This window comes from Carcharhinus amblyrhynchos, chromosome 4, assembly GCF_965287045.1.
Source record: "Carcharhinus amblyrhynchos chromosome 4, sCarAmb.v2.hapA, whole genome shotgun sequence".
NCBI lineage: Eukaryota > Metazoa > Chordata > Chondrichthyes > Carcharhiniformes > Carcharhinidae > Carcharhinus > Carcharhinus amblyrhynchos.
In genome coordinates this window covers 24,617,630-24,638,681 of record NC_137327.1, presented here as the reverse complement: position 1 = coordinate 24,638,681, position 21,052 = coordinate 24,617,630, and the positions used below count along the sequence as shown (strand labels likewise).

The following is a 21,052-nucleotide window of genomic DNA, read 5'->3' as shown; positions in this document are numbered from 1 at the left end:
CTGCAGTAAATAAAGCAAAGGAATGAAACCTAACTGACCACCCGGCATTGACCTAGGCACCCAAAATAGCAGTGGTAAACCCAGCCTTGTCAACCATGCAAAGTCCTCTGTACCAACATCTGTGGGTTAGTGCCAAAATTGGGAGAGCTACCTCACAGACTAGTCAAGCAACAGCCATACACTCATGGAATTGTGCCTTACAGATAATGTCCCACACACCACTATTACCATTCCTGGGTATGTCCTGCCCTGTCAGCCACACAGTGGTATACTGTTGGGAGAGAATTATCCTGGGAGTCCAGAAAATTGACACTGGACCCCATGAAGTCTCATGGCACTGGGACAAACTTGCTGATTACCATATACAGTCTCCCTTTGATGAATAATTGCACCTCCATGTTGAGCACCACTTGGAATAAACACAGAGGACTCAGAATGGACTCTGGGTGGAGGACTTCAAAAGTGATTTGATGATATGGCCTCAGACTGAGCTAGCCAGGTTCTGAAGGACACTGCTGTTAGATTGGAATTGTGGGAGATGATGAGGGAGCAAGCAAGAGGGAAAATATACTTAATCTCTTCCAAACCACCTTGCTTGCTACAAATGCATTTGTCCATGGTAGTAATATCAGTGAATGTGACCACCGCACAGTCCTTGTAGAGACAAAGCCCCATTTTCAGTTTGAGTGTCCCTCCACTGTGGTGTGTGGCACTAACACCATTCTAAATGGGATGGACTTCAAACAGATCTAGCAACTCAATACTGGTCATCCGTAGAATCTTAGAATCCCTACAATACAGGAGGTGCCATTCGGCCCATTGGGTCTACAATGACTGATGTATCATATCCAGACCTTCTCCCCTGCACTATCCCCTAACCCCATATATTTAGTTTAACTAATCCATCTGCATAACTTCGGATACTAAGGGGTAATTTAGCATGGTCAATCACCTCACCTGCACATCTTTGGACTGTGGGAAGAAACTGGAAACTGAGGTGCTGTGGGCCATTAGCAGAATTGTACTCAACCGTAATCTAACTGTATGGCCTGAGATCCCCACTCTACCAGTACTACCAAGCCAAGGAATCAATCCAGCTTCAACGAAGAGTGCAGAAGGGCATGCCAGGAACAACAACAGACATACCTAAAAATAAGATGTCAACCTGGTGAAGCTACAACATGGGACTATTTGTGTCCTAACAGTATAAGCAGCACGTAATAGAACCATCGAGTTTTACAGCATTGAAAGAGGCCTTTCAGCTCATCATACCTGTGCTGACTATCAAGCAGCTATCCTAATCCTAATTTCTAGCACTTGGCCTGTAGCCTTGTATGCTCTGACGTTCCAGACGCTCATCTAAATGCTTCTGAAATGTTGAGCGTGTTCCTGCCTCTACAAATCTTTCAGGCAACAAGTTCCAGATTCCCACCACCATCTAGTTGAAAAGATTTTTCCTCAGATCCCCTCTAAATCTCCTGCCACTTACCTTAAATCTGTGCCCCCTGGTATTGACCCCTCCACTAAGGGGCAACTTTTTTTCCTTTGTGTCCCTCATAATTTTGTATACCTCAATCAGACATCCCTTCAGCCTTCTCTGCTCTAAGAAAAACCAGCCAGCCTAACCACAGAGGGGTTAATTAATTAACCTAAACTAATAGAGCTAAGCAGTTCACAATTGGTTCACATCTAGCTGTGAATGGTGGTGGACAATTAAACAACTTCACAACAGCTCCACAAATATCACTATCCTCAATGCTGGAAGAACCCAGCACATCCATGCAGAAGGTGTAGGACTGAAGATTCACAACCATCTTTAGCCAGAAGTGCTGAGTAGATAATCCATCTTGGTCCCTGGAAATCTCCAACATTACAGACGTCAGTCTTCAACCAATTTGGTTCACTCCATATGATATCAAAAAAACAGATGAAGGCACTGGATACTGCAAAGGGTATGGGCCCTGACAATATTCCAGCAAAAGTATTGAAAACTTATGCTCTAGAATTTACTGTGCCCTTTGCCAAACTGTTCCAGTACAGCTATAATACTGGCATCTACCCAGCAATGTGGAAAATTGCCCAGGCATGTACTGTACTCATGAAACAGGACAAGTTCAAGCTGGCCAATTACTGATCCATCAGGCTACTCTAAGAGAATCACTTAGCTTAGCTATCTAATCCCATTTACCAGCACTTGGCTCTTAGCCTTGAATGTTATGACATGCCAAGTGCACATCCAAGTACTTTTTAAAGAATATGAGGCAATCCACTTCCACCACCCTCCCAGACAGCGCATTCCAAACTGTTGCCATTCTCTGGGTAAAAAGGCTTTTCCTCCCATTCCTCCCTAAATATCCTGCCCCTCACCTTGAACTTGTGTCCCCTCATGACTGACCCATTCAACTAAGAGGAGCAGCTGTTCTCATTCCACCCTTGTCCATGCCCCTCATAATCTTGTACACCTCAATCAGGTTGCTATCCAGTCTTCTTTGCTCCACCAAGAACAAACAAATCTATTGTGCCATCCTTGACAACATCCTGGTGAATCTCCTCTGCAATCATACCTTTCCTGTTATCTGATGACCAGAACTGCACACAGTATTCCAGCTGTGTCTCACCAAAGTTCAATACAACTCCAACATGACTTCCATGCTCTTGTAATCTATGCCTCAATTGATTAAAATAAAGTGTCTTATGCCTTTTTCACCACCCCACTAACTTGCTCTTCAGAGATCTATGGACAAAATCCCCAAGGTCCCTTTGTTCCTCAACTCGTTGCATCATGGCGTTCTTTGACTATTTACTTGCCAAATTTTCAAAAGTGTATCACCTCACATTTTTCAGGGTTAAATCCCATCTGCCAATTCTTTGCCCATTTGACTATTCCATCTATATCTTTCTGGAGGCCAAGACATTCAACCTCGCTGTTGACCATCCGGCCAAGCTTTGTGTCACTCTTAACACCACATAGTCATCTATGTCATTTATATAAATGATGAGTAGGAGACCCAGCACAGATCCTTGTGGTAGGCACTGAACACTGGCTTCTGTACTTCTGTAATCACTTCTGTAATCACTCTCTTTTGGAGGTCAATCATCTCAGCTCCACAGCATCACTGCCAGAGTTCCTCAGGGTAGTTTCCTCGGCCCAACTGTCTTCAGCTGCTTCATCAATGACCTTCCCCCTATTATACGGCAGATGTTGGAATATTCCCTGATGACTACACAATGTTCAGCACCATTTACAACTCCTCGGGTACAGAAGTAGTCCATGTCAAAATGCAACAAATCCTGGAAAATATCCCAGCTTGGGCTAAGAAGTGACCAGTAACATTCACGCCACGCAAGTGCCAGGCAGTGACTATCCTTAACAAAATCAAAAGAGGGGATGTTCACTGATGACTGCACAATTGCACCTTCATTGTTACTGGGTCAAAATCCTGAAATTCCCTCTAACAGCCGTGAGTACCTCAGAACCTGCAGCAGTTCAAGAAAGCAGCTCACCACCACCACTCTAACTAGGTAACTAGGGATGGGCAATAAACATTGGCCCACGTCCAATATATGAATTTTTTTAAAAATTGACGGTAGATATAATTTCTGGAGTAAAGAATTAAATGAGTTATGTCTGAGGGTATTTGGTAATATTTGTTGACAGTCTATGAAAAATATCAATTGAAATATATCAATAATCAAGCTTTTTTAATTTTATAGATTGCGCCACCTCCATCCTTGTGTGAGCCACTGAAGGAACTTTTCAGGCATCAGGAAGCAGTGCGTGGGAAACTGCGACTTCAACATAGCATTGAGCGGGTAAATTACATCCCTCTAAACAAATCTGTTAATTTATTGAGCGGGTAAATTACTTCCCTCTAAACAAATCTGTTAATTTATTTGTCATTTAATAGAATTGTTAAAATTCATTTAAGGATAATTCCAATCTGGATTGATTGTGTGCAACAATTGAACATTTTTAATATGTGGATAGTAGATTTAGCTACAGCCATTGGGAGATTCCATTTAGTGTATCTTGATTCATAAGAAAATGGATCACAAATCTGTATATTCAAAAACCTGTGAAAATGACATTTTCATAGTGTTTAATCCAGTTTATCATACAGTCTCAAATTACATAATGCTACAGGTTACTAGTCATTCTTATACATTGGATCTTAATTTTCATTTTGCATTGTTCTCCAAGTAAGGATGACAAATTTCTGTCCGTGACTCCTATTATTATAGACTTCAGAGTTATCTTTATTACTACTTATGCATTCCATTTTGTCTGCCATTTCACACACTAATCTTAAATTGGTAGTCTCAGGATGTTTATCAAACTGTTACCCATTTTTGAGGATATTTGTTTTTTTTTTCTTTCAAATATTAAATCAACCTCCATGTTAATTGCTAGTATTGTCTCATGATAAAACGGCACAATAATAAATTATAAAAATAATAAATCCCTCGCCGTGGAGGGATTGTCTACAGACTGTCTATGGGTGGAAGATTGGAACAGGAAAGGGTCGATAACTTTGCGTGTTTTCTATAGGCCGCCCAATAGTAACAGGGATGTTGAGGAGCAGATAGGGAAACAGATCCTGGAGAGATGTAGTAATAACAGAGTTGTCGTGAGGGGAGACTTTTAATTTCCCAAACATTGATTGGAATATTCTAGGGTAAGGGGTTTGGATGGGGAGGAGTTTGTTAGGTGTGTTCAGGAGGGTTTCCTGACACAGTATGTGGATAAGCCTGCAAGAGGAGAAACTGTACTCGTTCTGGTACTGGCTAATGAACCTGGACAGGTGTCAGATCTCTCAGTGGGAGAACGTCTTGGGGATAGTGTGAGAAACGGTCAGATACTCACTTTATGATTCCCCCCCTTGAATCAAATACACGGATGAGTTCAGCTAACTGTCGGTTTATTCGATCTTGCAAGAAAGGGTGCCGTCCCGTGGGTACACACACCTTGCTTTACACAATCTTAGTTTATATACATTTTTCCTAGATAACAATAGGACAGCCCTCCTTTCTTTATTGGGTACCACTCCTTAATCTCTTTACTGAGTGATCTCCTCCCTTGTTGACATCCCATTAACTCTAATCCAATCACCCCTTTTAAGGCTTAAATCGTTTTACCTCTCATCAATTCAGCTAACTCTTTTTCATTGTCCCGTAAATTGCTTACCCATTTATTTTATATGGTGTAAATCTCTTTTAGGCTATGCTGAAGACCCCGAGCGCCTGCCAGTCTCATGTTTTTATTTTCTTCTTTTTCTGCGTGTTTCATCATCTGCTGGTCTTAGCGTTTAACCCCTCAGGTTACACTAACGGTTCTGTCATGGTTTCCGCCCCAGATGGCTTGACTCAAAAATTACACTACCGCTACCATCCCTCACAATCCCCCCTGTTTTTCTTACGCTTTGTAATTTTTGACATTCTTCTGGTGTTCCAGGCGTTCCAACAGGTCGAGGGCCTGTTCATCCAGAGTTTTATCGCCTAAGAGGCTTATCCTCTCTTCCGTCTCTAAATTCATATTTATCACTTTTCCATTCAGGACATCCCCCCTAGTCAGGGCTGTTTCGATTAGCCGCTGAGCCAACCCCCGAACACAAGGGATGATACAACACCCTAGGGCGGCCAATACCCCTGCCGTTACCATGAAAGAGACAAGGACGGACATTACTACTCCTTTCCATTTGCCGAACCAAGCTTCCAACCACCCAGTGAGATCTAGGTCTGTACCCGAGTTCTCAGCTAGTTCATTAGCTAGGGTCGTTAGCCCTTCGAGGGCTCGGGTAATTGACCCATCGGGAGCTGTGTTATTTGGGATAAAGGTGCAGCATTCAGTTCCTATCATGACGCATACCCCCCCTTTCTCTGCTAGAATCATGTCCAGGGCTAGCCTGTTTTCCCAGGCCATTCTGCTGGTTGCGTCCAATTGTTCCGCTATCCCGCTTATCGCATTTCGGGTATAATTAACAAACCTCTGTTGATTATAATAGATATAGTTGATCCAATCTACATTCTTGTTGACAGTCACCCACCAGAACAGGGATTCAAATCCTGCTGCTATCTGGCTCCTGGCTTTGTACTCATCAGGGACCCCCCTAGGGACCCCTATGGCGTCCAAATATATTCGTTCATCAAAAGAACCCGGGAGGCTCCTTTTCCCTCGTTCTTTTCCACGGGGTCCCTGATGTTCGAATGCCAGGGTAAAGGGTACGGCCAATTGGATAAGTGCACAAGTGCCCTTCCATTTCTGAGGTAAAATGGGTCTCAAAGTCCTCCCTCCACAGTACCACCATAGATCAGCTCTAGGTACCTGGATTTGGGAGTAGTTTCCTCCCTCGGTGGTGTCGCTGACTTCCTTAACTGTTCCACACCTATCGAAGCTTCCCACTTCCCTGTCCAATCCATCCCCAGTCCGGGTGATACAGGTGTGATGTATCCCCGTTACTCCGGAAAAAGGGGGGGGTTGAGACGCCCTGTTCAGTTTGATTGGGGGAAATGTCAGGCTCAAGGAGCGACAAGTGGGGTCTCCCCAAGCCTCTCTGTTTTGATACAGTTTCACCATACACTCCATTTCAGCTGGTTCTTTATCCCATCCCAGCGGGAATGGGACCACCTGGGGAGTTGGCCGGCTACTGGTGCACGCATAACAGTTACCTTTTCCGACACTTTGTACTGTATATTTGACCCATTCTATCCAGGTGTTCGCTTCCCTGAATCCCGTTTCTATTTCAATGGTCTCTCTTAAATCCTTTACCTCCACTACCCTGACTTCTCCCGAGACTCCCCGGCTAGGGGCGGAGGAGTTCCTGGTTTCGGCATTTTTGACTGTAACCCGCACACAACACAGGGCCGCCCCCACCCTCCCTGTGTGTTCCTTGATCTTGACCCCAAAAACTTGTCCGTCGAGGCCCTCTGTCCCACCGTCGTCTGACTTTTTTATGGTGAGGTAGAGGGGGTTACATTGGTTTAGCTTACAGTCTCTGGGAAAGATCTTCCGTGGAACCAGTGATACTTTCTCGCGAATCCTTAACTTAACGTCTTCATTTAACCCCCCTACTTGACAAGATTCTACTTTCCCCTGTTCATTTTTAGTACACTTTGGGTTCTTATCGAAGACAAGTAATTCTATTTCCCTCCCCTGGTATCTCTTCTGCCCCGTAAGGTCGTCTTTGCAGGGTACCATTCGACAGAGGTCGATCTCAATTACCTGTGCCTGGGGTGATTGGATTATAGTAAGGGAGTACACTTGGGCCGCCTGCCCAGCACCTATGCCCCCATAGAGTAAACATATTATTAGTAACATCCCGCTATTGCCGTATATTGCCCAAATTGACATATCAAAAATCAAGTCCAATCAGTTCTTCGCGGTGTGGTGGCCAGGAGTAGGCACTTCTTCTGCTGGTTCTGGCACCGGTCCTTTCACTCGAGTGTAATGCGTCCAGCCTTTCTCAGCCGTGCGGATAGCCGTTTCCGTGGTCAGAAGTACTAAGTAGGGACCATCCCAGATCGGTTCTAAAGTCCGGAGTTTCCAGTTCTTGATTAGGACCCAATGCCCTGGCTTGATGGTGTGTATCGCAAACTCGAGAGGTGGTGTCTGTGCCAGGAGTCCCTGTTGGCGTAAATGAGATAGAGCAGACCCCAGGACCTCAACATATTTATGCACAAATACATCGCGGGACTCGAATGTGGGGAGTTCCCCTTTTGGCCCATTAAAGGGGAGACCGAACATTATTTCGTATGGGGACACCCCCAAGTCCCGTCGTGGCTGCGTTCGTATTTGCAGCAAGGCAAGGGGAAGGCACTTGGTCCAGGGCAACCCGGTCTCTGTCCTGAGTTTTGTCAGCTGTTTTTTAATAGTCTGATTCATTCTTTCCACCTTGCCCGAGGACGGGGGATGCCAAGGGGTGTGGAAATCCCAGCTTACCCCCACTGCCCGCACTATGTTCTGTAGGACAGTGGACGTAAACTGGCTCCCCTGGTCTGAATCGATGGCCCGGGGGAGTCCGTATCGTGGGATAATTTGTTCGAGAAGGACCTTGCTAACCTGTGTCGCCGAGGCTATGGCGGTTGGGTACGCCTCAACCCACCCTGTCAAGTGGTCCACTATTACCAAAAGATATTTCAGGCGCCCTATGGGGGGGAGTTCGGTATAATCCACTTGGATATACTCGAAGGGCCAATAGGCTGGGCTTCTCCCTCCTTGCTTCGTATTCTGTCTCAGTCCTTTTTTATTTATCTTCCGACAAATTACACAATCTTTCGTGACTTGCTTAGCCACAGTGTATAAACCGGGATGTGCGTACTGACGCAGAAATGCATCACACATCGCCTGTGTCCCCCAGTGTCCTCCCCGATGGAGATGACTAATTATTATGTCTCTGGTCATCGGTCGGTTTAATAGTTGTCGACCATCGGGTAATGTCCATTTCCCTCTTTCATCTTTCTGACCCCCAAGTGATTTTAGCTCGGCTTCTTCCTTTTCGCTAAATGCTGGTGTTTCTATTACTTCAGACACTTGGGGCACCCAGACCAAGCAGTCCACTATCTCCTCCTCCGTCCCTGCCAATTTTGCTTGTCCGTCCGCCAACTGGTTCCCCTTTGTCTCTATCCCATTGTCTCTCTGGTGTCCTTTTACATGGACCACAGCAATTTCCCGTGGCCCCAGCAGGTCTTTTAATATTTTAGTAACCAATTCCTCATGTATCAATTCTTTTCCCCTACTATTTATCATTCCCCTTTCCTTCCAAATTTTTCCAAAAGTGTGTACCACCCCGAACGCATACTTGGAGTCGGTGTAGATGGTCCCTATCAATCCCTCTAAGCCCTTGAGAGCCCGGTGTAGAGCATATAATTCACATGTCTGGGCAGACCAGACATTAGGCAGTCGCCCCCTTTCTACCAAATTCCAGCCAGCTTCACTAATGATCGCGTATCCATTATGCCTTTTTCCGTTTACCACCCGGGAGGATCCATCTATATACCATCGCTTTCCAGTGTGAAGAGGGGAGTCCCTTAGATCCTCCCTTACCTTACTCTGGAGATCTATTATGTCCGAACAGCAATGTTCGAGTCCCTCGCCTTCTTCCCCCTTCCAGAGGAATTCAGCTGGGTTCTGACAGGAATTGACCTCTATCTTAAGATCGTCCCGATCTAGCAAAATGGCCTCATACTTCAAGATTCTTGAGTCCGTCAGCCATCTTCCAGCCCTCTGATTTAAAATAGTCCTAACCTGGTGGGGGGTAATGACCGTCAAGGGTGCCCCAAATGTCAGCTTCCTACTTTCTTCCACCAATTTGGCCGTGGCAGCCACCGCCTGGACACATTCTGGCCAGCCTCGGGAAACTGGGTCCAGTATCTTTGATAAGAATGCCACTGGCTTCCTTTTTCCCCCCCAATCTTGGGTTAAAACTCCGAGGGCGGTTCCCTGTTTGGCATTTACAAAGAGTCTGAATGCCTTACTGAAATCTGGCAAGCTCAAGACTGGCGCAGTCATCAATTTCTGTTTCAGGGTCTCAATTAGTTCCTCCTCTTTCTCGTCCCACTGGATTTTGTTAGGAGCCCCCTCTACAAGTTTTAGGTACAGACCCTTGGTTAGGGGGGCATAGTCGTCTATCCATAATCGGCAATAACCTAAGAGTCCCAAAAACATTCGTAGCTCTCTCTTAGTTCCCGGGAGTCCCAGTTCAACTATTCCCCTCACCCTTTCCGGACTTATTCTCTTCTGTCCCTGGCTTATCAAGTGTCCCAGATACTTAACCTCTCTTTCTGCATATTGGAGCTTCTTCTGGCTCACCCTTAGTCCCTGTCCTGCCAAATAATTCAGAAGGGTATTTGTTCCCGCTACGACCTCCGCTTCTGTGGGTCCGGACAACAGGAGGTCATCCACATACTGTATGAGTTTTAGGGCTGGGGAAAGGATCAGTCCCTCTAATACCTGCTCTAAAATCTGACCAAACAAATTTGGCGATTCAGTGAACCCCTGGGGAAGCACTGTCCAGCGGTATTGCTGCTTCCTGCCCGTGTCAGGGTCCTCCCACTCGAAGGCGAATAAGTCTCTACTGGCCTCGTCCAACGGGCAGGCCCAGAAGGCGTCCTTTAAATCCACTACACTGAACCATTCATGTTCTGGGAGTATCCGCCCCAGTATAGTGTATGGGTTCGGCACCACCGGGTGTCGTACCTGTACAATCTTATTGATTTCCCTCAAGTCTTGGACCATTCTGTAACTGCCGTCAGACTTTCGGACTGGCAAAATGGGAGAGTTATATCTCGACATACATGGTTCCACCAGCCCATCACTTATCAGGTCTTTCATCACTTCTTTCAGGCCCTGTCTCCCTTCCCGGGAGATAGGATACTGACGTATCTTGACAGAGGGGCTCTGGGGCTTAAGATCAATTTTTACAGGCTGAATCGAGAGTCGCCCTCTGTTTCCCTTGGCCGTCCATACTCTAGAGTCTATACCCGTGAGTCGGTCCTCGCTAAGGTATGACATAGTTACCACCAGGTCTTCGTCGTCCCCTACATTTATTCGGAGCCCGAAGCGGATTATCAGGTCCCGCCCCAACAGACCATAGGGGAGATGAGGGAGGTGGAGGAGCTCTGCTAAAAGCTCCTCTTCCTCCCATTGTAGTACCTGTGGTTCAAATAGTTTCGCCCTAAATACCCCTCCCTTTACTCCTGATATGTTCAACATTTTAGTTTGGTAATTGGCTCCTGTAGGATAGATTGGGATTGAGGATCTGCCTGCCCCCGTGTCGACTAAAAATGTAACATCCTCCTTTTGTGGACCCACCTTTAAATTTACCAGGGGTTCTTGGTAGGTCCTTTTTCCGATTCTCCCCTGACCCCTCTAATCAACCTCACATTCCATTTCATAAATCCCTTCTCGTTCCTTCTTAAATTCAGGACACTCTCTTTTGAAGTGTCCCGGTTTCCCACAGTGGTAACACCCGACCGCCCGGGGCCGGTCACCACCGTAAAATTCTCCTCGTCCTCTACCTCGGCCCCTCCTGGCCCCCCTTTCCTTCCAACCTCCCCTTGACCTTCCTCTACCTACTGTATATCCTTCATCCGTTATCCCGGTGGACTTACATACTTCCCTAACAGCTGCCACCATCATCTTTGCCTTCTGCTTTTCCTTTACAACCTCTCTCTGAACAAAGACCTTCTGCGCTTCCCGCAATAATTCCGCCATGTCCTTCCCACTCCAATCCTCAATCTTTTGTAGTTTTCTCTGGATATCTGGCCAGGATTTCGTTACAAAATTAATTTTTAGCATTCCCTTTCCAATTTCATCATCAGGATCGATTCCTGAATATTTGCGGACAGACTCCCTCAGTCTGTCTAAGAACATGCTGGGTGATTCATCTTTTCCTTGCCTAATATCAAATGCTTTTGCCACATTCTGCTGCTTGGGGACACATGTCTGGATCCCCCGAATTATAAGATTCCGGAGATCCGACATGTTTGTCCGCCCTTCCTGGGTATTATGATTCCAATTTGGATCCTCAAGAGGGTATTTTTGATCTCCCCTGAGTTGTTCTTGCTGTTGGTGATCCCTATCCCAAATTTCCATGGCCCTATTTCGGATCATAACTCCTTCATCGTAGTTGAATAATATGCTCATTATGGCCTGGAGTTCCCCCCAAGTATACATGCTTGGACCCAGGAATTGGTCAAGTTGTGTCGCTACCGCGACAGGGTCCTCTAGGAGAGGGGGCAACTCCTTCCTAAGTTGTCGGATGTCTGCCGAGTTAAGAGGCACCACCACGAACCCTGTCTCTCTTTGTCCGAAGGGAACCTCCCTGAGAGGGTGCATTTCCACCTCGGGCGCTGAAGCCCCATTATTCTGCTGTTGTTCCAGGGACTGTTTTATTACCAACCTCTCGGACCTCCGCAGACCCTCAACTGGGGGTCCGCCTCCTGTGCCGTTCTCAAGATTTATGAGATCATCCCCTCGGGGCCCTTGGGCCCCATTATTATTTGGTTGATATGCAGGGGGTACATTTGGTACAGGAGGGGGTGGCGGCGGGAGGTTGTCAAGAGGGTCCCATTGCCCCGGTCTGCTCTGTGGGATCATTGGATACAGGGAGACTGGCTGTGGCGATCTACTCATCGCGCCCACCCAACAGGCAGCGTACTTACTTTCCTCGGGGTTAAAGGGTTGTTTACTATTAACATATAAATTTAATATCTGACAGACCCAATCCTCATCCGATCCATATTTTGGCCACAATACAGATGGTTTCCGGATTGGTTCCTTCGTCCACACAAAACAACAATATTTTATCATAACCTTCTTTTTTAAGTCCTTAGTCTTTCGGTCCCCATCCCAATTTTCTAACTGTATCCCCAGAGGACTGTCGGGGGGTATTCCCTTTTCATCATTATTATTTCCCGGTTTCCCATCCTTACTCTTGGACGGTTTACCTCCCATGGTTAGTCTTCAGTTGTCGTCTTGGACACAAGTTAATTTATTTGTGCCCTCAGATCAAACTGTCATAACCATAAAGTCGTCAAGGAAGAAAATGACTCTCACCCTTAATCAGCCGAATTCCCGGGAGAGAAATTTCTTACCTTGATCCGTGCACGGAGTTGTCCGACTTCTTCCAATGATGTGTATACCCCCTCACAGATTTCAGTCACAGTCCTAGCAGTCCTAGTGTATAGAAGTCATCCGTGTGATTTCCAGGGTCCAGAATTATCTCAACTGAGTGGTTTCAGATTCCCCTCCTCCCAGACCAAAACGACGTTTTTACGTGTAAATATACACTAGACGCGTCTTATTCCATCGATTTGGTCTAGTCGAGGGAAACCCCCGTTATAATTCCAGATCCCGGACGAGCCCCCAATTGTGAGAAACGGTCAGATACTCACTTTATGATTCCCCCCCTTGAATCAAATACACGGATGAGTTCAGCTAACTGTCGGTTTATTCGATCTTGCAAGAAAGGGTGCCGTCCCGTGGGTACACACACCTTGCTTTACACAATCTTAGTTTATATACATTTTTCCTAGATAACAATAGGACAGCCCTCCTTTCTTTATTGGGTACCACTCCTTAATCTCTTTACTGAGTGATCTCCTCCCTTGTTGACATCCCATTAACTCTAATCCAATCACCCCTTTTAAGGCTTAAATCGTTTTACCTCTCATCAATTCAGCTAACTCTTTTTCATTGTCCCGTAAATTGCTTACCCATTTATTTTATATGGTGTAAATCTCTTTTAGGCTATGCTGAAGACCCCGAGCGCCTGCCAGTCTCATGTTTTTATTTTCTTCTTTTTCTGCGTGTTTCATCATCTGCTGGTCTTAGCGTTTAACCCCTCAGGTTACACTAACGGTTCTGTCATGGTTTCCGCCCCAGATGGCTTGACTCAAAAATTACACTACCGCTACCATCCCTCACAATAGTGATCATAACTCTATCTCCTTTATGCTAGCACTGGAAAGAGATGGGATCAGGCAAGTTAGGAAAGTGTTACCTGGAGTAAGGGGAAATATGAAGCCAGCATGAAGGAAATTAGATGTGTAAATTGGGAGGGGGTATTCTTGGGAAAAAGTACCGAAGTCAGATGGCAGATTTTCAAGGAATGTTTGTCTAGAGTTCTGCATGACAACGTTCTGAGGAGACAGGGAGGTTTTGGTAGGCTACGGGAACCGTGGTGCACGAAAGTTGTAATAAACCTAGTCAAAAAGAAAAGTAAAGTGTACAAAAGGCTCAGAGAGCTAGGAGATGTTAGGGATCTAGAGGAGTATACAACTTATAGGAAGGAACTTAAGAAGGAAATTAGGAGCGCCAGAAGGGGTCATGAGAAGGCCTTGGCAGGTAAGATTAATGAGAACCCTAAGACGTTCTACAAATGTGAAGAGTAAAAGGGTGAGATATGAAGGAATAGGAACTATAAAATATGAAGATGGGAAAGTTTCTGCAGAAGCAGTAGAAATAGCAGAGGTGCTTAATGAATACTTTACCTCAGTATTCATGGTTGAAAAAGATCTGGGTGGTTGTACTGCAGGCTTGCGGCTGACTGAAAAGATTGAGTATGTAGACGTTAAGAAAGAGGATGTGTTGGAAGTTTTGAATAGCATCAAGATCGATAAATCGCTGGGACCAGATGAGATGTACCCCAGGTTACTATGGGAGGCCAGGGAAGAGATTGCAGAACCTCTGGCGATGACCTTTGCATTGTCGGTGGAGACAGGAGAGGTTCCGGAGGATTGCGAATGTGGTTCCTATATTCAAGAAAGGGAATAGGGATAGCCCAGGAAATTACTGACCGGTGAGTCTGACCTCAGAGGTTGGTAAATTGATGGAGAACATTCTGAGGGACAGGACTTATGAACATTTAGAGAAGTTTAGTATGCTCAATAATAGCACAGCTTTGTCAAAAGTAGATTGTGCCTTACGAGCCTGGTTGAGTTCTTTGAAGATGTGACTAAATACATTGATGAAGGAAGAGCGGTAGATGTGATTTATATGAACTTCAGCAAGGTGTTTGATAAGATCCCCTGTGCAAGACTTCTTGAGAAAGTGAGAGGGCGTGGGATCCAAGGGGTTGTTGCCTTGTGGATCCAGAACTGGCTTGCGCGCAGAAGGCAGAGAGTGGTTGCAGATGGGTCTTTTTCTGCAAGGAGGTCGGTCACCAGTGCAGTGCCTCTGGGGCCCTTGCTGTTTATAATTTTCATAAATATCCTGGATGAGGAAGTGGAGGGATGGATTAGTAAGTTTGCTGACGACAGGAAGGTTGGTGGTGTTGTGGATAGTTTGGAGGGATGTCAGAAGTTGCAGCGTGACATAGATAGGATGCAAGGCTGGGCGGAGAAGTGGCAGATGGATTTCAACCCAGATAAATGTGTGGTGGTCGATTTTGGCAGGTCAAATGGGATGAAGGAGTATAATATCAAGGGTAAGACTCTAAGCAGTGTAGAGGATCAGAAGGACCTTGGGGTCCGAGTCCATAGGACTCTTAAATCAGCCTTGCAGGTAGAGGATGTGGTTAAGAAGGCGTATGGTGTATTGGCCTTCATCAATCAAGGGATTGAGTTTAGGAGTCAGGAGATAAAGTTGCAACTTTACAAGACCCTAGTCAGATCTTTCTTGGAATACTGTGTTCAGTTCTGGTCGCCTCATTACAGGAAGGATTTGGAAGCTATTGAAAGGGTGCAGAGGAGATTTACAAGGATGTTGCCTGGATTAGGTGGCATGCCTTGTGAGGATAGGTTGAGGGAACTTGGTCTTTTCTCCTTAGAGAGATGAAGACTGAGAGGTGACCTGATATAAGTGTATAAGATGTTGAGAGGTATAGATGGGGTGGATTCTCAGAGGCTTTTTCCAAGGGCTGGAATGGTTGCTACAAGAGGATACAGGTTTAAGGTACTGGGGAATAGGTTCAGAGGAGATATCAGGGGTAAGTTTTTCACTCAGAGTGGTGGGTGAGTGGAATCGGCTGCCGTTGGTGGTGATGGAGGCAAATTCGTTAGGGTCTTTCAAGAGGCTTCTGGATGAGTACATGGGACAATAGAATTGAGGGTTATAGGTAAGCCTAGTAGGTATGGATATCATCGGTGCAACTTGTGGGCCGAAGGGCCTGTTTGTGCTGTAGTTTTTCTATGCTCTTCTATGAGACCAGGAAGAGCAGGATGAGGAGGAGATGGAGGACTCAGGATTTTTTACTGATTGGTTTACAGTGGTCAATGAATTGCCACTGCTCTATAAATCACATTGTTTACTTCTAAACTGTCCATATAGCCTTGCTGTCTTTTTCCTTTTTTTTAATTAGTTCATGAAATGTGTTACTGGCAAGGCCAGCTTTTATTGCCCACCCCTAATTACCTTTGAAAAGGGGGTAATGAGCCATTGAACTGCTGCACTTCATGTGTCATAGATATTCCCATAGTTTTATTAAGAGAGAAGCTTCAGGTTTTTGACCCAGTGACAGTGAAAGAGTGGTGATGCAGTTCAGAGTCAGATTTGTGTGTGGTTCAGAGGAGAAATTGCGGTTGTCCTTGACTGTTACCAGTTAGGAGGACATGAGTTTGAAAGTGCTGCCAAAGGAATCTTGGCAGGTTACTTAAGTGTATTCTGTATACAGTACACTGCTGCATTTTGTGCCTGTGGTGGAAAGAGTGAATGTTGAATGGATCAAGTGTGATTCTTTGTCCTGAATGGTATTGAGCTTCTTGGCTGTTGTTGGAGTTGCACTCATTCGGACAAGTAGAGTGTTCCATCAGAATCCTGACTTGGAATTGGTGGACAGCTTTTGAGGAGTCAGCAAGTAGTTCTACTTTCAAAGGATTCCCAGCATCTGACCTGCTCTTGTAGTCACAGTATTTATATGGCTGGTCTAGTTTCAAGTCAATGACAACTTCAGGATATTGATAGTGAATAATTCAGCGATGGTATTAAGAACATAAGAACAGAAGAACATAAGAAATAGGAGCAGGAGTAGGCCATCCAGCCCTTCGAGCCTGCCCCGCCATTCAATAAGATCATGGCTGATCTGTCGCTGCTCAGTTCCACTTTCCCGCCCTCTCCCCATAACCCTTAATCCCCTCTCCTATCAAAAACCCATCAACCCGCGTCTTAAAAATATTTAGCAAGGCAGCCTCCACCACTTCAACGGGCAGAGAATTCCAGAGATTCACCACCCTTTGAGTGAAGAAGTTCCTCCTCAACTCCGTTCTAAACCGCCCCCCTTTTATCTTGAGGCTGTGCCCCCTAGTCCTATTGTCTTTTTTGAGCGGGAAGAGTCTTTCCACCTCTATCCTATCCATCCCATTCATCATCTTATACATCTCAATGAGATCTCCTCTCATTCTTCTAAACTCTAACGAGTACAAGCCCAGTTTATTCAGCCTCTCCTCATAGCTCAACCCCCTCAACTCCGGTATCAGCCTAGTAAACCTCCTCTGCACTCCCTCCAAGGCCAAAATATCTTTGCGCAGGTGCGGCGCCCAAAAATGCACACAGTACTCCAGCTGCGGCCTCACCAATGCCCTATACAGCTGCAGCAAGACCTCCCTACTTTTATATTCAATCCCCCTCGCTATGAAGGCCAGCATCCCATTCGCCTTCCTGACCACCTGCTGCACCTGCAGGCTGGGTTTTTGCGACTCATGCACAAGGGCCCCGAGGTCCCTCTGCACCGTCGCCTGCTGCAGTTTTTCGCCCCGTAAGTAATAGTCCTTCCTACCATTTTTCCTACCAAAGTGGACCACCTCACACTTGCCAACATTAAATTCCATTTGCCATTTCCTGGCCCATTCGCCCAGCCTATCTAGATCCTTCTGCAGACTCTCCACACCCTCCGCACAATTTGCCGTTCCCCCAATCTTGGTATCATCAGCAAATTTCGACACTCTACACTCGGTTCCCTCCTCCAGATCATCTATATAAATGGTAAAAAGCTGAGGCCCCAGCACCGACCCCTGGGGCACTCCACTAGTCACCAACCGCCAATCCGAATAGCACCCGTTGACCCCCACTCTCTGCCTCCTATTTGACAACCAGTCCTCTATCCACGCTAACACCCTACCCCCAACTCCATGTCCCTCGACCTTCTGCAATAACCTCTTGTGAGGCACTTTGTCAAACGCCTTCTGAAAATCTAGAAAGACCACATCCACCGGCTCTCCTCTATCCACCGCCCTAGACACATCCTCATAGAACTCCAGTAAATTTGTCAGACACGACTTCCCTTTAATGAAACCGTGCTGCGTCTGCTCTATCAAGCAATTCCCTTCAAGATGCCTTGCAATTTCCTCCTTAATGACAGATTCTAACATTTTACCTACCACAGACGTTAAACTAACCGGCCTATAATTCCCCGCCTTTTGCCTGGCACCCTTCTTAAACAACGGCGTAACATTAGCCATTTTCCAATCATCCGGCACTTCCCCGGAATCCAGCGACGTCTGGAAAATAACCACCAAGGCATCCACTATCACCTCTGCCATTTCTTTCAGAACCCTCGGATGCATTCCATCCGGTCCTGGGGACTTGCCCACAATCAGCCCCTCCAGTCTGTCGAGCACCGCCTTTCTAGTAACAGTAATGTCATTAAGACCCTCCAGTCCTACCACCTTTCTATCGCTAACACCCAGCAAATTATTCACGTCCTCCTCCGTGAAGACAGAAACAAAAAAGTTATTCAATACCTTAGCCATATCCCCATCCCCTACCACTAGGTCCCCTTTCTCATCCGCTAAAGGACCAACATTCACCCTAGCCAGCCTCTTCCTTTTTATATATTTATAAAAACTCTTGCTATCCTTTTTTATATTAAGCGCTAGCCCAGCTTCATAGTTTCTCCTACCCTTCCTTATCAACTTCTTTGTCAATCTTTGTTGACATTTAAACCTCTCCCAATCCTCTTCTCGCCCACTACTCTTAGCTACTCTAAATTCCTCCGCTTTTAGTTTAACACTTTCCTTCACCTCCTTCGTTATCCACGGCTTATTACCTCTCCTCCTACTATCCTTTTTGACCATCGGAATAAATTTCCGTTGAGCACCAAGAAAGATCTCCTTAAAGATCCTCCACTGCTCCTCAACAGACCCTCCCTCCAACGCGCTCTCCCAGTCCACATTCGCCAATTCTTCTCTCATCCTACCGTATTTCCCTCTATTCAAACAAAGGACGCGTGTCCGGGAACCTACTTTCTCCTCCTCCATCTGCACCAGAAACTCCACCATACAATGATCACTCTCCCCAAGAGGATCCTTCACCACAAGGTCCCTAATTCTACCCACTTCATTACATAGCACCAGATCCAAGATAGCTCGCTCCCTCATCGGCTCCAACACACACTGTTCGAGGAAACTATCCCGGCAGCATTCCAAGAACTCTTCCTCGAGCCCCCCACGTCCAACATGGGTCGACCAATCAATATGCAGATTGAAATCCCCCATAACTACGGCCGTCCCATTCCTGCACGCCGCACTTATTTGCGCATTAACAGCCCGCCCCATCTCCAGATCATTATTCGGGGGCCTATAGACGACACCCACCAGCGTCTTCCTCCCTTTGCTGTTCCTAATCTCCACCCACAACGATTCCACCCTCTGCTCCTTGGCTCCAATATCATCCCTTGCTACCACCGTGATGCTATCCTTAATCAGCAGAGCTACGCCCCCCCCTTTTCCCTCCTGTCTACCCTTCCTAAACACTTGATAGCCTTGTACATTCAGCTCCCAGTCCCTGTCACCCTGCAGCCACATCTCTGTAATGGCAACCAGATCGTATCCATTTGTGTCGATCTGCGCCATCAGCTCATCCACTTTATTCCGAATGCTTCGTGCATTCAGATAAAGTGCTTTCATCCCAGCCTTCACCTGGACCCTATTTGCCGCAACGCCACCAACTATACTCACGCCCCCTACTCCCTCTATTATTGGGACATCCTCGGCCTCTTCCCTTACATGTACACTCTCCTTAACTTTAGACCTCGTAAGGTCACCTACCCTCACACCCTCCCCCCCCCTAATTAGTTTAAAGCCCTGTCTACAGTCCTCTTTACTCGATTCGCCAGCACTCTGGTCCCAGCACGGTTCAGACCAACCCCATCCCTCCCGAACAGGTCCCACCTACCCCAATACTGGTGCCAATGCCCCATAAATTCAAACCCATTCCTCCCACACCAATCCCTGAGCCACCCATTCACTTCCTTAATCCTGTCAACCCTACACCCATCTGCACACGGTTCAGGCAGTAGCCCAGAGATAACCACCTTGTCGGTTCTACTTTTTAATTCCATTCCAAGCTTTTCATACTCCCTCCCCAGATCCTCAGTCTGCATTTTGCTTACGTCGCCAGCACCCACATGAACCACAACGACCGGATTCTCACCCTCCCACTCCAGGTTCCTCTGCAGCCCAGCTGCGACATCCCGGACCCGAGCACCAGGCAGACAACACACCCTTCTGTGCACTTTGTCATTGTGACAAAGGACAGTGTCAATACCCTTCACCCCACAATCCCCAATAACTACTACGTTCCTTTTCCCTTTCTCTTTGCCTATGTCCTGCTGCAGCACTGTACCGTGTGCAGCTTGCTCACCAACCTCACCTGCCTCGTTCTCGTCCAACTTGGAAGCAAGAACCTCAAACCTGTTATGCAGATTAAGAGGTTGAGGCTTCCGCTCCTCACCCCCCTTCCTCTTCCCAGTAGCCCCCTCTTGTCCCTGACCCTTAGAGTTAGCCAGTCTAGGGGGGGTGGATGTCACTTGCACCCCATTGACAATGGCACCCTCTCTCCCCTTGATGAGCCTCAGTGTCTGTAGCTCAGAGGTCAGCTCATTTACCCTGAGCTGGAGCTCCTCCAGCAACCTGCACTTACTGCAGACATGGTCACTGGGATGAACCCCAGGGTTCACCAGTTCCCACATCATGCAGAAACCACACATCACATGCCCCTCCATTATTCACTGTAGTAGTTTTGAAAAAATTTTTTTTTTTGTTTTTTTTGTTTTTCAAACGAACTCACCTGGCCTTTTTTCCTTCCAGCCCTTTTCGATATTAAGCCCTAGTAGCTCACTCTGCTTCCCTCTCTCTCCGCTGCCCGCTCAGACGCTGCCCGCTGTCTACACCAGGCCTCCTTTTAAACCTGGCGCTGATTTAAATCTGATGGCCCACAACTGCCTGCTAACCACTCCCTCAGAATTCTTAAAGCAGTAAATACAATAAATAAATGCTTTAAACAGTTCTACAAAGAACAAAGTGCTTTAAACTTATTTTAAACAGGTTTTTAACAGGTAAAATCTTAGCTCTCTCTCTGCTCCTTCACTCGTCTGCTCCAGCAAACAATGGAAGGCTTCACCTTGTGATCAGTTGATATTTAAATCTTTAATTTAAATATTTAAATTGCTTTTGAATGCCAAGGAGAGATGGTTAGATTCTCTCGTTGGAGATGGTTATTGACTGGACATTGTGTAATCCAAATGTTACTTGCCATGTATCAGCTCAAGCTGAGTGTTGCGTAGGTCTTGCTGTATGTCAGCACAGATTGCTTTATTGTTAGAGATTTGTAATGCTAAGG

At 46.3% G+C, this 21,052-nt stretch overlaps 2 protein-coding genes across 2 annotated transcripts in view; one reads left to right on the top strand and one right to left on the bottom strand.

Annotated features, from left to right (window-relative positions):
- Positions 1 to 21,052, top strand: part of ankrd11 (ankyrin repeat domain 11) — a 218,199-nt gene that overhangs the window by 179,406 nt on the left and 17,741 nt on the right. Inside the window, exon 10 of the mRNA XM_080186859.1 lies at positions 3,715 to 3,813. Coding sequence (XP_080042985.1) covers positions 3,715 to 3,813 — 99 coding nt within the window. The remainder of the gene's footprint in view (positions 1 to 3,714; positions 3,814 to 21,052) is intronic.
- LOC145341859 (uncharacterized) lies at positions 4,897 to 13,366 on the bottom strand. The gene is made up of 2 exons (XM_080186858.1): positions 12,592 to 13,366; positions 4,897 to 7,621 (listed from the first exon to the last, which is right to left on the bottom strand). The coding sequence occupies exon 2, from the start codon at positions 7,346 to 7,348 to the stop codon at positions 5,414 to 5,416; it is 1,935 nt and encodes a 644-aa protein (XP_080042984.1). The 5' UTR covers positions 7,349 to 7,621; positions 12,592 to 13,366; the 3' UTR covers positions 4,897 to 5,413.

What these genes read in the sequence shown, in the direction of transcription:
- LOC145341859 (XM_080186858.1), bottom strand. Translation starts at nt 7,348, where the DNA reads ATGTCAATTTGGGCAATATACGGCAATAGCGGGATGTTACTAATAATA.